The 16,868-nt window shown below is 36.9% G+C and overlaps 1 protein-coding gene across 3 annotated transcripts in view; it reads left to right on the plus strand.

Annotated features, from left to right (window-relative positions):
• GALNTL6 (polypeptide N-acetylgalactosaminyltransferase like 6) overlaps window positions 1-16,868 on the plus strand; it is a 432,220-nt gene that overhangs the window by 165,432 nt on the left and 249,920 nt on the right. For all 3 annotated transcript variants that reach the window (XM_031607482.2, XM_031607481.2, XM_090138919.1), the window contains exon 3: window positions 4,032-4,170. In XM_031607482.2, coding sequence (XP_031463342.2) covers window positions 4,032-4,170 — 139 coding nt within the window. The remainder of the gene's footprint in view (window positions 1-4,031; window positions 4,171-16,868) is intronic.

Raw genomic sequence — 16,868 nt, forward strand, 5'->3', positions numbered from 1 at the left:
TAAGGCTTGTTCTCCTTCTGTTGCATCTGTATTTAATATAAACAGAAGATGCTTTTACTGAGGTTTTCTTAAACTATCAATTATCACAAGCTATCAAGCATAAAACTTAAATTCATTAGTGCTAGGTATAGAGTGTGTTATTTCCTAGGGGACAGTAACATCCCTGATTGGAGCTAAAAAATTCCTGAACATCTGGTATTTGACCAAGTCAGTACTTTCTCTGGATGTCTAGATTATCTTACTTTACTCTGTTTATTTGGCAGTCACTGGATAAGAATTTTGTGGTGGTGTATTAAATTTTAAAAAGTATATATTAAATTTAACTCTTAAGTATTGTAGAGATGTCACCTTCAAAACTAACATGGTATTAAAAAAAAAAATATCTAGCATATTTTCCAAGTGTTGTTTACACTGGGTAACAAGCTAAAAGTTAAAATCAAGGTGTAAGAACTCTGCAATCAGTAAGTTTAGAGAGCACTTCATGAATTAACAGCACTGTTCTGATTCTTCTTCTGCCCCATAGTGGAGCCTGCTGCTTCACTATGAGAGAGTTTGGGGCCCAGGATGAATACACGTGTGCACAGACAATTCTGGTTCTTCAGGGTTCTTCCCCTCCTTCCTTCACCTTTTGAAAAACCAAGATCTGAGTAAATGAACAAGAAGTCCTGGGATTATTTGTGCTGCAATAGTAAACCAGACTCAGACAGGGTTAGGAGCAAGTCTTAGGCCTGGCTTGTTTGCTGCATTAAGGCCTGCTTCCCTTTCTGTTCCCTACACTACTTTATAGCCATGATGGCCATAGTGAATTGCAGTTTTGCCTTAAGGTAGAACAACCAGCATAAGACAGCTTGTCTCTCTCTGACAGTAGTTTGAAAGTACCATTCTGTAGCTTGCACAGTAAACCTCTTGGTTCTCTTTTTCACCAGAATGTTACTCTTCTCATACTGTTTTGTTTTGTTTTTTTTTTCCTTTTTGACTCTGGCATTTTAAACTTTGGGATAGTTCATCTCCAAACCAGTTTGCATTGAAGGCAACTGCCTTCAGTAATCTAGGAAGACAAGTAAGTGACAGAAGAGAATTTAATATGCTTAGGGTAATTTGTAATGCTGGGAAGACTCATATATGGCAAGTTGCTGCACAGAGAAAACCATTCAGGCCTACTGATTCTCCAGAAGTAATCCCCATTTTATAATATTTTTTTTTTTATATTTAGCTTCCAAGCGCTTTCTTTCTCTTCTTCAAGTCCAGCCATTAGAAATCAGCTCATTTTAGGAAAATTAACCAACTGGTACATAGCAGGAGCTGGGAGGTGTCTGTCTTGGCTGTAGTTAATCAGGAGCAGTTGAAAGATGAGAAGGCAAGTAAAAGCTGGGAGAAATACCCACTGGATTATTAAAAGCCCAGATGCCTCTAGGCATATATTTTAGTGTCAGGGAGTAGTCATGCTTCACAACTTCTAGTGTACCTTATGACCCAAGTTCCGGTATACGTGCAAAAGCAATCTATTTATTGCAATGGGTCAAATACTTGGGGCTAAGACGTCTGTCTCAGGGTTTGAATTACAGTAGCTTATTGTCAGTGTGCTACAAAACAGATCTGATATAATTGAATTCTGAGTAACACTCCGAAATGTTGTAGTTCTTCCCCATATTAAGTATGAAATCATAAAAAATCACATTAGTTTTAGGATGTGTTAATATGTATCTCAGAGATGTCTTAAAATAAAAATGACAAAATACCTGTTAGTAACAAAACAGCAAAACCAGAGAGTATTTCAGAATGTACTTCCCCCCCCCCCCGTAAGTAACACCATTTGTTTTCATTAAGACTTAGAGTGAAATTGTACGTTTGTGCAAAATTTGGGATAAAAAGAATATTTTATCTGAAAAAAAATCTGAAAATGAGCAACTACATCTTTGATTGTATGGCCTGTTTTAAACATTTTTATGCGTGCAGTTTGAAATTCTTAGACCACTGACAGAGATTCATAGGCTTTAAGGATACCGCTGACTGTTTTTTCCGGCTCTCTTTGCTTTCCTTTTCATCCCCTCCTGCAGCTGCTCCTGATCAGCTGAGGACCAGATGAAGTTGCCATGGTCACTTACCAAATCTAGCTGGGAAGCAGATTAATTTTCTAAAAAGATCTCAAGTAAGAGGAGCTATTTTTTTTATGAGGGTGCACTGAGAAAGAACAGAGAGGTTATAAGCTGATCAATGAGATGTAGAGGAATGCAGATCTTCTTGAGACCATGAGTAGGCATAAAGAGCTGTGTCCTCTGTAAGAATGAAGAGGATTAAAAAATAGTTGAAAAGAAAAAGACTTTTATGTTTTCATTTTCTCTCAGTGTTATTGTTTATTCTTTACTCTCTTACTGGAAGAGAGAAAGGTATAGTTGCCTGAGGTAGGTGGTAAGCAAGCCAAGTGAGTTGATGAGAACTAACTTGGGGACAAAAATCTGGAAAAGAAAGCCTGTCCTTTGCCAGGGAACTAGCAGCTGGTTTCTTTAGGGAAATGAAGTGACCACTTTCTGAAACCGAATCGACAATGTGAAGACACTAGAAGCACTGAGGACAGCTGGCTGGTCCCTTGGAGTACAAGGGTGTTTAAGGAGCCCAGGGCAAAACATTTGGTTTCATTACTGTTTATTCTGGAATGCTGCATGCACTAAACCTTAATGCTGAAGCTGTGTTTGGAAATAGTGTGTGTAGGGAAGTGTTTTACCTGCTAAAGCACTGCATAACTGAGTGCTCCATTTTCTCAGATCAGTCAAAAACAGTTCGCTCAAAACCATCCTTTCGTTCACAGTTTTACTATGAAAAGTGGATTCTGATGCAAAAAGGCTTTGTTTAGCTTAATCTACAAATTGAATTTTTACAGATAAAATGGCTTTAAAATGGCTGTGTCTCTGAAAGGAAGGCAACCTGGGTGAACTGAGAGGGACTTGTAATGTTTGTTCTTCTACCTATTTTATGTGTTTGTATTTGGAGTATTAGGAGTATTGCTTTATTGGTTAGTTATTTCACTGTAGAAATCTTAACCAGGTAAAATGCAGGCATTGCTCTCTCCTGTGCTGAAATGAATTTATTTTAAAGTAATTTAACAAAATAGTGTAACTACCATTAGGAACTGTGGATAATTTTAATAGACAAACTCTTCATTTTTCAAGCAGAGATGCTTGTCACAATTGAGATGTGTGCCCAAGTACCGAGGCAGACACAGCTCAGAGCTAGTTTTCTCTGAAATTGTGTTTGAAGTATTGTTGAAGAGAAATTTAATCTCACTGTTCTGCCTATACTTAAGAGTCCAACTAGATTGTCTCAGTATCATTAGCAAATCTAGCTTGTTGAGTGAAAGTTTTGTTTTTACTCATAGAATTGTGGATATGTAGTTGAGAATTCCATAAAATTAACAGAGGAAGATCTTTGAGACTTCTCATGAAGTGAAAACACAGTTTTGGTTTGTTTTTTTTTCTTCCAATTTAAATAAGTGTTCTATTAGGTTTTTGAAGCTACAAAAGAAGTAACAAAAGAAAAGAGGCCCATGGAACTGTGAAAAAAAATAATAATAATTGTGATGAAGAGTAAGAAATGGATTAAAAGCTCTTTTCCTTAACTGCAAAATAAAGTTTTACTTACGTGCCAAGTCCAATCTGAGGAAACAGGGCCAAGGAAAATAACTTCTGTTCCAGAAGCAGAGATGGCATAAGTTTTGTTCTGACGTTCATCTAGGAGTAAGGAATTTGTCATCCCTGTGAGCCAATCCTGCATGCTGGAGCTCTGTGCTGGAAGGTTTTTGAGGGCTGTTCTGTGCCTCTTCCACAGCACCTGTTCTGAACCCTATGCAAAGCTAACTTAGGAACATCTCAGACAGAGATGTTATTCTTTATGTCCTGTGTTTATCAATAAAGATGTTGGAAGAAATTAATTAGATATGTTCCAGAGCCAATATACTAATTGAACTGTTATTTTTGTCTTTGTAGTCCATCCTGTGCTATCAGTTTGAGACAAATAATTGTTTTGTTTCATTGTAGGGAAAGGTGAACATGGAAAGCCGTACCCTCTGACAGAGGAAGACCATGATGATTCAGCTTATAGAGAAAATGGCTTCAACATATTTGTTAGCAACAATATAGCACTGGAGCGATCTCTGCCAGACATCCGACATCCTAAGTATGTAAATTGTCCCATGGACTATTTCACTCTAAGGTTTTTCTCTTTGAATATATCTAAATAAGCTACTTTCTTATTAAGAGAACTCAGCCAACGAAGTGCCAGTCTCATTAAATAGGAAATAGTAAATTTTTCACTGTATTTAGATCATTCTAAATTCATTTAGATATTCTCTGTCTTTTAAACCAGCTTCCCATCTTATTATTTACATACTCAGACTATAGAAGACCGCTTCTTGTTACTAAATGATTTAATGACATTCCTGAGTAGTGATTTCTTAGGTAGAGATAAAAAATACTTCACATTTAGAAAACTTTATTCAGGTTCTCTCCTGTTAATAGTTGCAGAGCTTTGGTGGCAGACTTAGGAGTTGCATAATCCCTTATTGGTTACATTTTTGGACCAGTGTCCCCCCAAAATTTGTGCAGGTTTTGTCACATATAAAAGCTTGAGATATTGATGGGGCGGGGAGAAGGAGAGAAATACCATTGCATCTTATTCTTCCATGCTCTATTTGTAAAACTGCAGAAGACAATTATTAAATACAAAACAGAGGTGGCATGTTTATGCTCTCTGTATGTGTTTGCAAGCTAATCTTCTGATAATTTGTTTCTCGCTCACTACTATCTGCACAGTCATTGACATTTCTCACGTGTCCCTAGGAGCAAAGTGAGTAATGTGATCACAGAAGTGATGAGGTAGAAGTATGTTGATGCTGAGCCAGTCTTTCACTGTGCCCCCCTCCTCTTCTGAACCTGGTCCTGTCTGTCAGTGGGTTCACTTGAGTGTCTCATTTGGGAAACTTGAATCCTGAAGGCATCATTTTCATGTTACAATTCAGCTAGGTTCCTACCTTCATGAAATCTTGTGTGACAGATGATATTGTAGTGTTCTGAGTGAACTGACTTGTCGTGTCCACATTACTTTCCTTACATCAATCACTTGTAACATAAACTGTCCACTAGTTAACTGACTTCATCATCTTGTAAGGCATATTTCTGTGCATAGCTTGCATACTAAGAAGTATAATAGAGTGACAAAAGTAGGCTCTGTGCTTCTGGTGGTTACTCCTTGAAACAAGCTAGGATTTGGTTTAAAAAACTAAATCAAATAGTTTTCTTGCTGTCTGCAGAGAAACTTCAAAAGAAAAACTTCAAGCCTTCATGAATGCGATAAAAACTGAGTAATGGATCTTGCAATTAAAACCAAAATATATTTAAACAGCTGCAGTAGTTCCTATATTTCTGAAATCACTCTAGCAAAGTTACATTATTACAAATTATTGAACCAAATAAACTTCAAGTCCTACCTCTAAGAAACTAGTATTCTGAAAGTATGCAGAGATGGAGATAGATAACCTGCTCTTTTTAACCCAAATGAACTTTCTCCTCGTTCTCTTTGGAAACTGGGATCAGGATTTGCAAGATCTTTTGTCTTTTGATAAAGGGATGAGTGGAACCAAGCAAGTAGTTAGATGTTTGAGCTCTGAGAAACTCAGGTTCTCTTTTTTGTTGTGGGTTTTTTAATAGTTCTTGCTTATTTACTTTGAGTGTGACATATTTAGAGTGCTTCAGAAAGATGTACTGAGATGGATGCTCCTTTCCTTTTTTAAAATGAAAATGTGTTTGCTGTAAAAATATCTAGAGGAATGAAACAGTTAAGTTCTATTTTAAGGCTGCTTTAACAACTTTCCTGAGTCCTTTATGTGTTTCTGTTGCATTCTTCTATTATCTCCCATATCAATTTTTTCTCTTCTAGCTGCACTTGAACAATATTTCTGCCATTTCTGTCTGCTCTTTCATGTCTTATTTCTGTACCAGTTTCATGGAAGTAGATGCTCACAGTGTTATGTTAACTAATCCTCTGTTGTTTGTCCACCATCACCACCCAGCCTTAAGTAAAAACCAACCTTACTGAGCTGTTTTTGTTTATCTATAGAAGCAGGGCTTGCAAGACAGATCAGTGCAAAGTGTATCTGAATAGGGACAGATTTTATTTGTTTCTCATATATGGTCTTTGGTTTTCCTTTGCAAATTCCATGCAAAAACTGAGTTTGGAAAGGGACCGGTTTTGTTTTCTATATAACAGCAGAAGAGTAGGGAAATCTTAGATGTTTATATTGAAGGAAAAATCATCTCTGGTAAGAAGATTTTTTTGCCTTGGAATGCCTGAATTGTTGCAGGAGATAGTCAATGGATAATGCAAGATAAACATCCTGCTATAACAACTGGAAAAATTATATAGCTTTAAGGCTATTGTTCAGAATGTAGAAAAATGGGATTTAAGTATGTGATTGGTCTTTGTTGTTTTATCATTATTCCAAATGAAAATCTGAAACAGAAATGCCATCTCAGTTCATTGGGATTTCAGGATGTGTTTAGTGACAATAAGACTGCTTGTCACCTAAAGTTGAGTTCTGGGAAACATTTAGAGTTGGCCATGGAATTACTATTTAAAGTTAAAATTCTATACTAGTAGTAAAAATATTTCAAAACCCAACAGAATAGCAGGCTGTTTGTTTTGCTGGCCTATGCCACTCGCTTTGGCCTGGAATACAACAAACTTCCTAAAGACAGCAGATAAAATTGTAATCATTTTCTGGTGGGAAGGAAAACTGCTGTTGAATTGTTTAACAGTTACCATTAATTCTTATCTTCTCAGCATTCTGAAATAATCTGTGTTTACTGGTTTTGTTCAAGTAAAAACAAATCTGGTTCATGTTTGAATAACATTCAAAATGGAATCCTAATGAGGCTCGGGGAATGATTGCAATCACCTAGCCTAAGTAGTGAATATAACTTGTGGTATATACTCTGTTTGAAACTCCTAATTCCTCATAAACCAGAGCATCTAATTTTTTAGCTATTCATTCTTAAATGAAAAGAATTCAAGTTGATTCTGGTTGCCAATAAACTGCAAGCATTATGATTCAAGATTTTCCATGTTGTAGGTGTATTCACATAGGTTTATTCCAACAGCAGTCCTTGAATCTGTGGTTTGTAAAACACTTGTTTATACTTGTGCATGCAGAGATGTACAAATCCGTGTTGGCTTACCTGAATAATCTATTACCAGAAATCTCATCCTTTTTAGGTTTCCAGAGCTATAGATAGATTCATTTTGTACTGATACCCTAAATAATTCATACTAAGGCCTGATTTCTGCAGTGTTTGTTTTCAGCATGCATGGTCTGGAGTCATTGTTTCTAAGTGTTGAGTGGTTCTTGCTGTATGGAGTGGGGGCAGTGGTAGCCTAGCAGGCTTCCTCTCAAAGTCCAAGCAATGTTTGTTGATCTTAGATGTTATATTTCTTACAGGTCTCTGAAAAGATGCTGTCTAAACATACCTTTCTTTGGGAATGAAAATGGAATATCTTCTGTCTCCTTAACAGTAATTAATGAGGTTTTTCTGTTTTCATAATTTAAAAAAAAAACAAAAAACAAACAACAACAACAACAAAACAAAACAAACAAACAAAAAAAAAACACCACACATTTCTCTATACTTGTTCTGCATAACTGAAGCTCTTCAACTCCTTATCAGCAGTAGAAGCTCAGAGAATGCCTGGATGGTTCTATTTCAAAATATTTGAATGCAGTAAGGTTGCTGTCCCTTCTATTTTTAAATGAAGCTAAAAAAAAAAAAAAAAAAAAAAAAAGTTGTGTTTAAAAAAAACTGTTATTTTTGGTTTGTGGACTTGTTTGCTTTTGGTGTGTTCTGCTTGATTTGTGGTTTTTGGGGGGTCTTCGGAATAGTTATGGAGTATGGAGTTACTGTTATTCCTTAATTATGTTTTAGTAAATTTTTCACTAACTCTTTAACTCCTGGTGCACTACATGATGCTATAGAATAACATGGTGTTATAGGAATACCTATAACCAAAAATCATAAAAACGTGAGACAACATAGAATTACTAGACTCATATGGGAGGAAAATGCATTTTAAACATCCAAGGCTGGTGTTATAGTTGTATAATCATTCAGTATTTAATATCTGAATCCTCTAACATGCTAGTTGGTGTTAGGTGGCTTCTGCCCTCCAGATCCAGTTCTTCTGCAGCTCCATTCCCTCCAGATGAGAAGCTGGTTTGTCTGCTTTCCATTTTTTTTATGTTTAACGATGGAAAACTCCATGAGAAGTTGTAAAAGTTAACTCAAAGGCACTCAAGTAATCTCTGCAGTAGTCAGTAGATAAATAATTCAGTGCCACCTCATTGTTCAGAGGGCAGATGTCACTGCTATCCAGGGATGCTGAAGAGGCACTCTGGGCTTAACTTAGAACAGCTATTAGCTAGCTGATGCAACTTTTTTTTTCTAACTTGCTTACTCTTATCCTTAGTTTGACTGCAGTCTACAAACCACAAAATCTACTAGCCCACTTCTGGTACTTCAGAAAAGTGTTGGCTCAGACTTCTCTACATAGGGCTGCCTTTCTTTGTATTAATGTTTATTAGTATTACATTAACCTTATCTGTCCTCAGAGCAGCTGATTAAACACAAATTGTGCTTTTAGAGGGGTAGTGATAAAGCTAGAGATTATTACTGACTGCTTTTCCTGGTGCAGTTACTGTGTAATGTAGTGAAGGTAGAAAGTCATGCGTGCCAAAACATGATAGGCAATGTCCCCATTTCCAAGCCTCGCCAGATTGCTCTTTGCAATTGCTTCAGGGCATCTCATTCGAAGTGTGTAGCTCCTCAAAAACAGGATCAGAAATATTTTATACTTGAGAAAACTTGTGGCCTTCTGTCTCTGTCATTCCTACTGTCTGTTTCTCTGCAGTGTATGTATTGGTAGTACCAATGGAATAATTCCTAGGTGCTTTCTGGATGCTTTGTGTGCCTGTTTTTATGACAGTAACAACTAAAATGGGGCTGAAGACTGATGATTCCCTCTACCCTTTTGGTGAGGAGCAGTAGCTGCAGTGTTGAGTAGGTCAGTAAGGATAGCCCAGACTGATGGGTCTGTTTACTAGAAAAAAAAAAAAGTAAACAAAGCAAGCTGTTTATACAGGTGCAGGAAAGTCATTCTTGTGGGGTTTGAATTGCAGTAAAGTCTCTCATACTGCTGAGAAAATAGCAAGCTGCAATAAACATAGCTGTGAAACTTAAATGCAATAGGGAAAGGAATACTGAAGGATATTTACCCTACAGCTAGTTCTGTGCATCTGGGATAGCCAAGGCTGTTAGCTTTTGGCAGTGGTTAAAACTTAACTTTTCCTCACAAGGAAAGCACATGTAACTTCAAGATCAGTGAGAAAGACTAACTGTTCTGGAGTTCCAGACCTTTGCATTTCATGGATGAATACAATGATTATGTTTGCTGGCAATTTAATAGTTTCAGTTAAAGCTTCACTATACCTTCCTTGTTATAGCTCCACTATTCCTATACCTTGAATTGATATCAATTCTCACTTCATTTCTGGGCATTTTTTTTCATACAGTTAAGCATCTATCATCTTGCATAAATTTGCATGCTGCTAAGCAAGTGAAATTTCAGCTCTAGTGCTAAAAACTCACATAAATTGTAGGTAGACTCTTAGCAACAGAATTAGCTGCTGTATGTCATGAAATAAGGACTGGAAATGTGCAGTGAGGCTAGAATGAAAAAGCAACTTCTTTATTTTGGCTGATTGGATTACAAATAGCCTTACTGAGCTCTAATTTCCCAAAGGCTGCCCTGGCCACAAGATGTGATAGCATACGTGAGAACTTGCTGATCACACTTATGATGCTTATGGTCTATGAGTCTTGACTGCAACTTTTTCACAGCATTTGATCCCATGCCTACTGGCTGTGACTTTGTTGTTGACAACAGTCAGACCTAATAGTATCTCACCCATTATTTTATCTAATCTATATTGAAAGGTGATATTGAAAGAAATACGTGAGCATGGCTTCTTCTTCCAGTTTGTTTCCCTTGGATTCTTTCAGAATCCATGGTAATTGGATTTTTGGATGATACCTACAGCCTGTATCCCTCAGAGCCTTTATACAGGTATACTGTCCTTGTTCTTAGTTTAGTTTATTACTGAATTTTCTAATACTGGCAGGCCTTGCAGCCTTTTGCACAGACAGACGACTGATTGTTGTGTAATACAGGAACTTTTTATAACGTGTTTTAGACCAACCTGATGTTAACTGCATCAAATACCCTCTAGTTCTTGTTCATGAAACCCATCAATACATTTTCTCATCTGGTCTATCCACTAACTTTTGGAAGCTTTACTGTAAACTTCAGTTATATATCCTTTATATAATTGAAGCATTCTGGAGATAGGAAGGCATTCATTCTCCATTTATTTGAATGTGGGTAATGCAGCAATCACTATATTCTTTCACTAATTAGGGACAAAGAACTTAACGATGTCAGAGTAGCTTAATCCAGTGGCTTGAGAAAACATGAGAGTGCTGAGTCCTGAGCTTTTTGCTTCCAGCAGAGGAAGATCCTGCTGTACAATATTTTCATTTTCCTTGTTGTTCTAAGATATCTTGCAGTAATGCTCATCATCTCACAGTATAACATTGCATGCAATTCTGTGCTTCCTCACTAATCAGATGCTGTTACTGTAATTCTCTGCTCTGATGTCATTACAGTTAAGGAGGGAGTTTTGGATAAAATGGGTTCCGAGTTTTTTGTGCTTTGAGTTCTATATGCACTAACGTTTCATCCTTTCTGACACCCCAAGAGAATTTCTAGATGATTCGCAGTATCCTATTGTATTCTCAGTTAAGTAGAAGGTGGTTGGAATCTTGTATTTAGCTGCAGTATGTTTAGTATGGATAAGATGTGGCTTACCTTTGACAGCCTGTAGAATAGCTCTAGAGCACAAGGTCAAGTGGTAAAAGAATACCTAGAATTTCTGGAACAGAAGATCTATAGTAGTTGATGTCAAAGGTTAGTTTGTTACTAAAGCAGTGTGATTAGAATGCACTTTGAAACAATGAAAACTTGAGCTTTGATCCTCTTCATTTTCCTTCAGTCAGGAAGACAAACAGACTTATATTAGAGGCTTTGTGACGATTCTATTAAGGTCTGCATGACTTCTGAGAAGCAATCAGATAAGTTTGCTTGCTGTGATGAATGGATTTTGAGTACACCGATAATCTTTATAATCTTCTCTCAAAAACCAAAAGTGTGTGTATATACATGTATACATTTTATATAAATCGGGTTGCTTGCTGGAATAGGCATTCATAGGTGATGAAGTGCAAAGTTAAAGCTGAAATACAGTACTAAGATGCCTGCTGATGGAAGATTCCCTTTAAGTGAGGAGTTTTGAGATGGGATAAAATAACCAAATGCATTCATTTTTTTCAAAGCCTAGATTTAATATATATGGATAAATAGGTAAGTTTCTTAAAGCACATTACAAAGATATATGCCTTAAGATTTTGCCATCAGCGATGGAGTTTTAAACTTTGTTATCTTATAGAACAAGGCTTTGCAAGCATAGACATGCTTTGTATCATATGATTCATCTGTCTTGTATGCTCGCTTTCCTTGAGAAAACTTTCTGTTTGAATAATGAAGTGAGGTAAACACTCTGATTTCTTTGAAGCCATGCAGAGTTTTTGGAGTGATTGCCTGTGACGGACCCAAATGACACAGATGTGAAATAACAAGCACCTAATTCAGCTTCATGATCTTATGAAATCACTATTGAGTGAAAACCCACATAAAAGATGCAAGGCTTTTCCTATGTGTAGTTTTCAAGATGCATTGATTTTTTTGTTAGTGCACTTAACAGCAATAACACAAATGATTTCTGCTGTACAATTGTATCTTTCTTTTTCTCTGAACATAGTAATAAGTTTTTGCAGAAGGTTTATTTGTTCCAGTAGGGAAGAGGAAGTGTTGTGACATTTGAGTCCCATACTCAGTAAAGCATTCTTGCTTCCCAACGGAGAACTGCTGTGAAAGTAAAGATTACTTTCCCCTCCATCAGCTCACACCCAGGCTAATTTTACAGCCTTGTCAAACAGCAGTAGAAATTATCAGTTATCACTACTTTATCAGGTGCAGTTGACAAGGCTAGATTGGAACAGAAACACGGTGTGACTGAAGCTTGTTGCTGTAAATTGAACACTTTGACATGCTAAGACAATTACGATGTAAATCTTCACTGGAAAAATGTTGTGTTGTAGTAGCTTTGTCATGGGCTTGTCAGCAGCTGGGCGCCCACTGGGTGCTGTAGTTTCTTGTATTAAACAATGAGAAGAAAAAGTCAGATCTACTAAGAGAACATGTACTGACAGAGCTAGTAGAAGAAAGGTTGCAAGCTGATTCTATTTTGCTGTAACTTACTCTTTCTATAACATGAGAAAATTGGAGGTGGTCTACATTTATGATGAAGTAACTGCTGTAGGAGGCTGCTGCCTTGCTTTCTAAATGCAGCAGTGGGATGTCTGAAAGACATTTAACTTCTCCTATGCTATTATGTTTCAGAAAGGGCAGTTTACAAGGTAGTTGATGTGTCTAGAAAGCACAGAACCTGGTAACTGGCCAAGACATTGTTATTGGCATCCTTTAACGTGCATAAAATATTGCAGTTGTTATATCCACGGGGTCAAACAAATTGCTGCTTTTATGAATCAACTTTTGCTGTGAAGTGGCTGAAATGGTGCCAGCACTCTCTCCTTTATGATCATTTTTGAAGCCCATTTTCTTTAGCTTGTTCTACACAGCTAGTAGATCTCTGTACTTTTCTGTTAGCAGAGAAGCAGAAAAGATGCAAAATGTTGTGTTTCTGCATCTTTTGTTAAGCTATACAATATTGTAGGATTTTTTTTTTTTACCCAAAAATCATCAGGGAGCTAAACAGAGCTATCTCTATGCCTTGAAAAGAAATGATGTCACTTGTTTGTTTCTGCCCAAGATCAGTTTTAAGTGTTTCAAGTGACTTAAAGCATGTGATGGCCCAGATATAATAACATAATATAGGAATGGTGTTTAAGATAAGCAGGTTGTAGAGAGTTCAGTTTGTCAATTCTGTATGCTTAAGATTTTATCATACAAATGATTTATTCATAAATTTTACCTTAACTTTCTGTTAAATAAATAAATCTTGATTTCATAATAGCCAGAGTCTGGTGATGTTTGCATTAGGTGCTTATAATAAACAGTATTTGTCATGGTTTTGTTTTTTTTTATTTAATTTTCAATATTCCACATCAAAACATCATGTACTGGAATTTAAGTGTTAATGCTCTAATTCTACGTACCTATCCCTATACATTGCGGAAGTCACGGGATCTGACCCTTCCGGGGGGGGCGGTCTCTTACTGCCTGGCAGTGGGTGCTGGAGGGTGCTTTCCTAGTCGTTCCAAGCTTTTTTCAGGTTTGACTCGGTCTTGGGAACTCTCTCTCATATCTTATTTGATTTATTAGTCTCAATTTCAATTAGATTGTATTACATTGTATTATTTTGCATTCTGATATCATAGTTAGTAAAATAAGCTTACCTCCATAGATTGTTGCCGCTGTTTTTTTCCTTTTCCCCCTTCCTTCCCATTTTGTGGGCCCAGGCGGGGGGTGGGGAGGGCAGGGGCCTACTGCCCCCTGTCACGGGCATAAACTGATCTAGTTAATTCCGTGACAGTATTGTATAGCTCTTTTCTATTCTCAAAACAGTGAGAAAACAACAATACTCCTGGGGTTGCTGAAACACAGCTATATGGGAACAGTTAGGTCATAGCCTGAATCAGTGATTGAGCCCGTGGTGAAGGGGTGTGACCAGCTCTGTAAGCACTGGTGTGAGCAATTCACCTGTATGACCAGAAGGAGTGGACTCTGGGTCCATTCTTCCCTAACCTCATCTAAGGGGTGGCAGCCACAAGCCACAAGGGAATGGTTTCTCTACAAGGAAATTGTCGTCTTTGGAGTATTTGGTGAGCCTAGACCCTTGGAAAGTGATAAGCTGTTCCTTCTTTATTACCAAATTGTTACCACTGCCTTTCTTTGGTGTTCTGCATCTGGTTGAAGGCAACCATATCTACTGATACCTGTCCTTATAGCAGCTATGCTTGAAGTGGCATATTATTACAGAGTCATAGAATTGCACAGGTTGGAAGGGACCTCAAGATCATTGCATCCAATCCCCTGTGAAAGAAGGTACTCTATGATAGGTTGTACAGGTGGGCATCCAGATGGGTCTTGAATATCTCCATAGAGACTCCACAACTTCTCTGGGCATCCTGTTCTAGTGCACTGTCACTAGTTCTTCCACATGTTTATATGGAGCTTTGTATGTTCAAGTTTTAGGTTGTTGCTCTTTGTAATATCGCTGTGCACCACCAAGGAGAGCCTGGCCTTATGCATTTGCCTCCTGCCTTTAGATATTTATAAACATTAATCAGATCTCCTTCAGTCTTCTTATCTCTAGGCTGAACAGACCCAGGTCACCCTTCCTTTTCTTATACAGGAGATGCTCCAGGCCCTTTTTCATCTTTGTGGTGCTCTGCTGGATTCCTTCCAGGAGATCTCTGTCTTTTTTGAACTGGGGAGCCCAGAACTGAGCACAGTATTCTTAATGTGGCCTCACTAGGGCAGAGCAGAGAGAGAAAAGTCACTTCCCTCAATCTGCTGGCCATGCTCTTTTTATTGCACCCCAGGATGTCATTGACTTTGGCCACATGGGCACACTGTTGGCTCTTGACCAACCTGTTTTCCACCAAAGTAGCACACAGTAAATTGTCTAATTCTGGGGGGGGAAGGGAGGAGGGGGACGAGGGAAAAAGAGAGGAAGATATTTTGGCCAGAGAGGAAATCCCTAGTGCTTTGAAAATTAATTTGGAAACAACTCGTGCCATGGTGTCCTCAGTTCTTAACATCCCCCATGAAAGTCCATAGAATACAAAGAATAGTACTGTGATGTAAAATTTGGTAAGAAATACCAATTAAATGCTCAAATAACACGGAAGGAAAGTTTACGGAAAGAAAGGCAAGACTGCTCAAGAAGAGCAATATCTGAAAGTGTAATTCAAGGTTGGTTGATAACTTTTTATTTGTGGTGATAATCTTGAAAATACCATTGCATCTGATTTATCCACAAGTTTGGTGCCAGTGGAGCTATTCTGCATTGTCATATTATTTTTTGTTGTATGCACACACGTTTGTGTATGATGTTTATTTAAGTCTAAATTGTTAATGCTGTTACATAATTATGAAGATTTGAGCAAGGGAATTGTATAATGTCCCTCCTACAGTACTTGCACGGTGCAGAAAAATATAATGAAAATTATGGAAGAATAGTCAAATAATGTTCTCTAATGCTAATCCTAAATGGTTATGCTTATATCAGTAAGGGTAGTGATGTTGAGTTTACGTGCATACCCAAGACTGATTGTTGAGAACACAGTCATGATTTTACTACAATGGAAGCTAAAGCAAAAATTAAAATAATAATAATAATTAAAAAGAATCCACTGATTTCAAATATTTCGTTTATGGAATTGTGGGCAGAAAACTTATTAAATGTCATGGGAGCTTTTTTTTCTGTGTCTGTATGTTAGTATAAACATACACAAATCTCATTCAAGCGATCTGGTTTACAACATATGCAAAATTAAGCTGCAGGCATCAAATGACCTGTTGTCATCTTCATTCACCATTCAAATCCACTTTGTTATTACAGACTTCTCACAAATAATTTTACTTGTTAATCCAAATGAAAATAATACCAGGGCAAAAAGAACTGATCCTGATGGAACCCAGCTAAAAATAGCAAATACCTTCAGAACAAAAATAAAAATAAAAATAAAAAATTGGAAGACCTAGCAATCACACCTTTTTACTCAATCCACACTGATTTTTTCTCTTTTTAATTTTTTAGTCAGACAGTGATGTGACGCTAAAGCTCTCAATTAATATATTTGCCTGTGTGATCTGTTCAAGAAAGAGAGAGTATTAAGTAATGTTGATTGACATCAACTATGTTAATAATCTTTTCTGTATTGAATTAGGTATTCAAGCAAATATTGATTTGATTGAAACTGTCTGCCTGAACTGTCTGCCTTTTTTAAATCTACCATCCTTTTTTGAAGTTGATCTTATGATTTATTTCCATGCCTTTTTGGATTTCCTAGTATCCCACATTTAAACATATCCAAAAAACACACTAACTTTCGCTATTCTGTCACTTCTTCTATTGGAAAAACACTTAGCACAGTGTATACACTGAAAATACTCAAATTGCAACACGTTCAAGTTGAGGCTGGTGATCAGAATACATGTGTGCAAGTGTTATGATTTTCAAGATAGCTAAGAGTTTGCACTGCAAATTCAGTGCAGAATTTTGTCAAAATTTCAGTGAATGTAGTTCATTTACATTTAAAATAGATACAGTAATTTGACAACTAATGAATTAATGAATTTAAACATTGCTAAAATTCATTGTAGGTCATGTTATATACTTAGTGTTATTCATTTGTACAATAAAACCTGATTTTGTGATTTTAATAAATTTTGGTAAGGTTGGAACCTTAACGAAATGTGGAGAACTCTTTAATTACAATTTCTTACTACTTTGGAGAATCAAAGATCTCCCTTTTAAAACATTAATTCCATAGCATATGTAAGCTATTAATTAAATCAATTTTAGAAACTGAATATGGTGAAATCAGGGTCTCTTTTATATGGTGAATGCTCCAAACACTGTTAGCATGATGGGATTAGATGAGAGCAAAATGTGTGTATCCTTG

Source organism: Phasianus colchicus, chromosome 4, assembly GCF_987193195.1.
Source record: "Phasianus colchicus chromosome 4, bPhaCol1.hap1.1, whole genome shotgun sequence".
In the NCBI taxonomy this organism is placed as follows: domain Eukaryota; kingdom Metazoa; phylum Chordata; class Aves; order Galliformes; family Phasianidae; genus Phasianus; species Phasianus colchicus.